Here is a 4,615-nt window from a genome sequence, read left to right as displayed (position 1 = left end):
TATATATATATATATACACACACACACATATTCCCACAGGCAGCGAAATGCATAACCCACATATTAGCAACAATTCTAGAAACAGGAATACGAAAAGAAGCAGGGTAGCCTAGTGGTTAAAAGCAAGGGCCTTGCTGTCAGCTTGTCCTAGCATTGAATCCCATTTCCCCCATGTACTTGTTCTGTGACCTTGGGCAAGTCACTTTATCCCTGAGAGTCTACATTTTCTCATGGGCAAAATAAAAAGAATAATCCTAAATTCTAGGGTTGTTGTAGAGAACAGATAACATATAAAATGCTCAACACAATTCTGGCACATACAGCTTGAAAAAGTGGTAGCAATTGTTATTATTCGAGAGAAAAGCAACCCTAACGACCCTAACATGCAAAGAAATGAACAGTTTGAAAGCCTTCTGACATATTCTCTCATTTATTCCTTACAACAAACAAGAGTTTGAACTAGGAAAACAATAAGGATGGATACTTTATCCCTAAAGAGTTGGACCCAGAACAAAAAAACATCCCCACATTTTCGGCGACATTAGAATAAGAGAACTCAACTCTTTGAAACTAAATTCCCAAAGAGTACAGGGTAGTAAAGGTATTTCTATTTCTTAATTTCTTTCTCGGCACTAAATGTATCAGCTCCTCAAATTCATTTCTGGTAAATAAAATAAAATAAAATAAAATAAAATAAAATAAAATAAATAATGAACGAATAAATGAGTTTGAGGCTCTGAGAGGTGAAGTGACTTATTCAAGATGACACCGCTAGTAAGAAAGAGATCTCTGTGGCACTTAGTTTCTCCAGCTGAAAAATTACTGCTCTGATTCCTGTCTAGGGCTCTGACCACCGAGCCTCTTCTGACTGAGCCCAACTTCGCCGGAGCATCTGGACAGCCGGGTTGGAGCCGCAGGGGTTTGGGGCAGAGGTGCCAGGTGCGTGGCTCTGCAGGGGAATTAAAGCCCAGGTGCGGCCTCTGCCCCCAACTCAGGTCTCCCTGGAGCCGCCCCAGGCCCCACAAGGGCAGGTCGGGTGAGCGCCCCACAAGGGGCGCCAGACCCCACCAGGCCAGGGCCCCCTCGCCAGGGCCGCGTGGCCTCCGTCCCGGACTTACAGAGAGCACCCACCCCAGTCTTCAAAAGGCCGGAGTCGTCCCACCGCCTGGACCCCTCAGCCACCTCCCAGGCGTCTTTCCAGCGGCAGCCACCTTCTCCACCAGCTCCCTAGTTCTGGTTACCACCCAAGCCCCGTCCCCATGGCAACCGCCGCCGCCGGAAGCGACAGGCCCTAAAGGACAGGCGGGGCGGTGGTCACGTGCCCAGGAAGCGGTGACGAGCGTGGCCGACGCGCCCCCTGTCGGTCGCTGACGGCATAGGTTTTCCCCGCTTTTCTCTCCTTCCTGCGCTCACGCGATCCCCACCTTTTCACATGGTCCCGTCCCCTGAGAAGCTGCAGCAGCCAATACTGCCTATTTTTACTTTCCACAACCTTGGCAAGATGGGGTGGAGAAGTATGAACTCGGATACAATTCTCTTTTCCAAAAGCAAACTGAATTTCCAGGTCTCATGGATGCAGCACACAACTGTCCTGCCCGCCTCCTCACCGGGCACCGCGTGTAGCAGATAATTCCAGCTGGCTGAGGGCAGATACGACACAGGGTGCACCAGCTTGCAGTTCTCAGCACAAGGCATTTCTGCAAAACCAGTCTGGCTAAACCTATTAGGATCATTCCACGTCAAAGTGGCTCTCCACTAACATCTCATGGAAGACGGCAACAGGTGGCCACATGGGTTTCCACTGGGAGCCCTGCGGGAAACCAGCCAGAGCCAGAGGCAGAAGGCTGTCTGCTGCTGTCATTTGAGGAGAATGTGAATAATTCTCCCCGCCCACAATGCCACGCCCCAGTGATGGTAATTTGATTAATAGGCATACATCTCAAAATAAAAAAGGATAAACTGAGGCAAGCTGTTTTTATTATAGTCTGAAACTTTATAAAATAGAGACTGGAAAATACTTGGAATTAGAACATGCAATTTAAACAGCAAACACTGGTAAACACAGCATGTCTGTGGCTACCAGAGGGGAATACGCGTGGCTGTTGGGTCAAATAGAGTTTGAGGGAATTCGCCCAATAGGAGGGCTTTGGAATTGAGTGTGAGAATCTGTGGCTGGAAGCACACAGCAATACTGATCCCATCAAGGCGAGCTGGTATCTGTATCCAACCACAGCAAAACCAGTCCCAAGGAATACAGGGCTTGCTTGGCAGAACTGCCAAAACAGAAAGTGGTGTGCCAGAACTGGGGAAATGAACACTGATACCATGGAGAGGAGAAAATAATTCAAAGCATCGGCAGGAATCGCTGAGACCCATTTTACCATCTTAAAAGAGACAAAAAATAAAAGGGAGGAAGAATAAGCATTTTCAAGAGGTCTGATCTACTCATTCCTATCCACACCTCAGCGGTTTACAAAATAGCGCTGATCTCAAGGCATAGCCAGGAGGCTCAATTATAAAAAGTCGAACTAGCAGTGGGCTGGGCGCAGTGGCTCATGCCTGTGATCCCAGCACTTTAGGAGGCCAAGGCAGGAGGACTGCTTGAGCCCAGGAATTCGAGACCAACCTAGTCAACACAGGGAGACCCTCTCTCTACAAAAAATAAATTAGCTATGCATGGTGGTGCACGCCTGTGGTCCCAGATACTTGGGTGGCCGAGGTAGTGCCCAGAGGGTCAAGGCTTCCGTGAACCTTTATCACAACACTGCACTCCAGTCTGGGTGACAAAGCAGGACCTTTTCTCCAAAAAACAAAATGGAGGGGTTCTTATTACCGAATTGAAAGGCGCTTCCTGCCCTCTGGAGAGCTTGCTTCCTCCTAAAGAGGAAGCTGACAAGACACCACACTGGGCCACCTGGGGAACCTCCAGGCTTTCCCTGTTCTCCAAAGGGAGCTACTATGGCCCTAGCGGCCCAGCTGCTGAGGAAGCATGGAACTACTTAGCAATTTCCGTATCCACAGCAGCAAGGCCTCAGTGCAAAGAAATATGTTGGTCAAAGCCGGACTTCACAATTGCTAGCTTGTTTTGCCCAACTTTCTATGAAGCTCTTCTGACCCCTTCTGAGCTTTGGTTTGAGAGGGTCATAAGAAATTCAGTTGGGGTGACAACAGGGTCATATCAGCACTGTAAAACTCTTTATTAAAAATAATAATCATCATCACACCAGTACCTGCCGGAGTAACTTCCGCCCACTTGCCCACAGTTCCTATTTAGGGAATTCCTATTCAGGGCCGTGGCCTAATTTGCGAAAGAGGCCAAGCATAAGTTTTTAAGAATGTCTTAATCCAGGGAGATTACACTAGTGGGCCACAGCACTGCCACCACCCAGAAGTTCAGGCTACAAGCCTCTTCCAGATCCTTATGCTTCAGGGAGAGAAGACAAGGAGGAAATCCCTAGACCCAAGTCCAGGGCAAGGGAAGATGCTTTCCTGTTACTGTTCCTCAGGGACAATCATCTTTGCAGAGGAATAATGTTGCACCTGGAAGAAAGAAGAAAAGGAATGGTGTAAGTTTGGAGGCTCCCTATAGGAAGGTCAGAGGCCGAGCCCTTCTGACCTTTTCACCAATGTTCTTTCATTCTTTTAAATCAAATGCCCAGTGCATGAATGAACCGGAGAGTCCCAGGAGAGACACTGGGGCTCCCTCTGCTTCTACAGCTGTAGTCTCGTTCCTACCACGAGGATTTATCTGCAGTTTCCAAACGAACTGGGGATTCCCATCATTCCCCAATGTCTCCCCAGCCTTCCCCTCCAGCTTCATGTTTAACAAACACTCAAATGATGCCCCAGTGAGAATGAACAGAAACAGACACTTTACCCCAGCAGTCCTTTTCCTGCCCAACGTGTTGGAACAAGTCTAAGCTGGTGTTTCTCCCCGCTGCGGATCACCGTCACATTCAGGGGCTTCTGAAAAGAAAATAAGCTCGTTTTGTGTTCAGCCTTGTTAGTACTCACAGTTACAGGCTAAAATGCTGAGATCCCATTTTTTGCCTATCAAATTGGTAAAGATTTTCATTTTCGGCATAATCCTGTGGTTGGCGAGAAGGTAGGGAACATGGCACTGCGCTCTCAGGGCAGCCAGGGTGCTGACCTTAGTACCATCTTCCTCAAAAAACACGTGTCCCCCCACCAACAATTTTTAAAAGGTATGTCCGAGGTACGTAGTACACAATTACAAGATGACATACAAATGAAGTGTTCATTCCAGGGCTGTGTAGAAATCCAAAAACTGAGAACATCAGAAATGTCCATCAATAGGTATTGTTCAAATACAGTACAGAGAATGAAGGGTTTTAGTCAAAACAAAACAAAAACCCCACCAAAGTATGAACCTATTTGATAGCATTTTATTTTCTTTCTTTCTTTCTTTCTTTTTGAGACAGAGTCTCACTCTATCACCCAGGCTGGAGTGCAGTGGCGCAATCTTGGCTCACTGCAACCTCTGCTTCCCAGGTTCTAGCAATTCTCGTGCCTCAGCCTCCCAAGTAGCTGGGACTACAGGCGCCCGCCACCACACCTGGCTAATTTTTATATTTTTAGTAGAGACGGGGTTTCA

The 4,615-nt window shown here is 47.7% G+C and overlaps 2 protein-coding genes across 3 annotated transcripts in view; both read right to left on the bottom strand.

The window, feature by feature from the left end:
* Nucleotides 1–4,615, bottom strand: part of WDR66 (WD repeat domain 66) — a 115,515-nt gene that overhangs the window by 77,829 nt on the left and 33,071 nt on the right. The window lies entirely within an intron of this gene.
* The window catches only part of PSMD9 (proteasome (prosome, macropain) 26S subunit, non-ATPase, 9), a 35,807-nt gene continuing 33,147 nt past the window's right edge, over nt 1,956–4,615 (bottom strand). Inside the window, exons 3-4 of one of the 2 annotated variants that reach the window (XM_011964486.1) lie at nt 3,878–3,966; nt 1,956–3,540 (exon numbers count right to left, since the gene is read on the bottom strand). In XM_011964486.1, coding sequence (XP_011819876.1) covers nt 3,513–3,540; nt 3,878–3,966 — 117 coding nt within the window. In that variant the 3' untranslated portion in view covers nt 1,956–3,512. The remainder of the gene's footprint in view (nt 3,541–3,877; nt 3,967–4,615) is intronic. The other variant, XM_011964485.1, reaches the window with a different exon arrangement.

The sequence above is a fragment of the Mandrillus leucophaeus genome, unplaced genomic scaffold, assembly GCF_000951045.1.
Source record: "Mandrillus leucophaeus isolate KB7577 unplaced genomic scaffold, Mleu.le_1.0 Scaffold7, whole genome shotgun sequence".
NCBI classification, from domain to species: domain Eukaryota; kingdom Metazoa; phylum Chordata; class Mammalia; order Primates; family Cercopithecidae; genus Mandrillus; species Mandrillus leucophaeus.
This window is presented reverse-complemented; position numbering and strand designations above follow the sequence as displayed.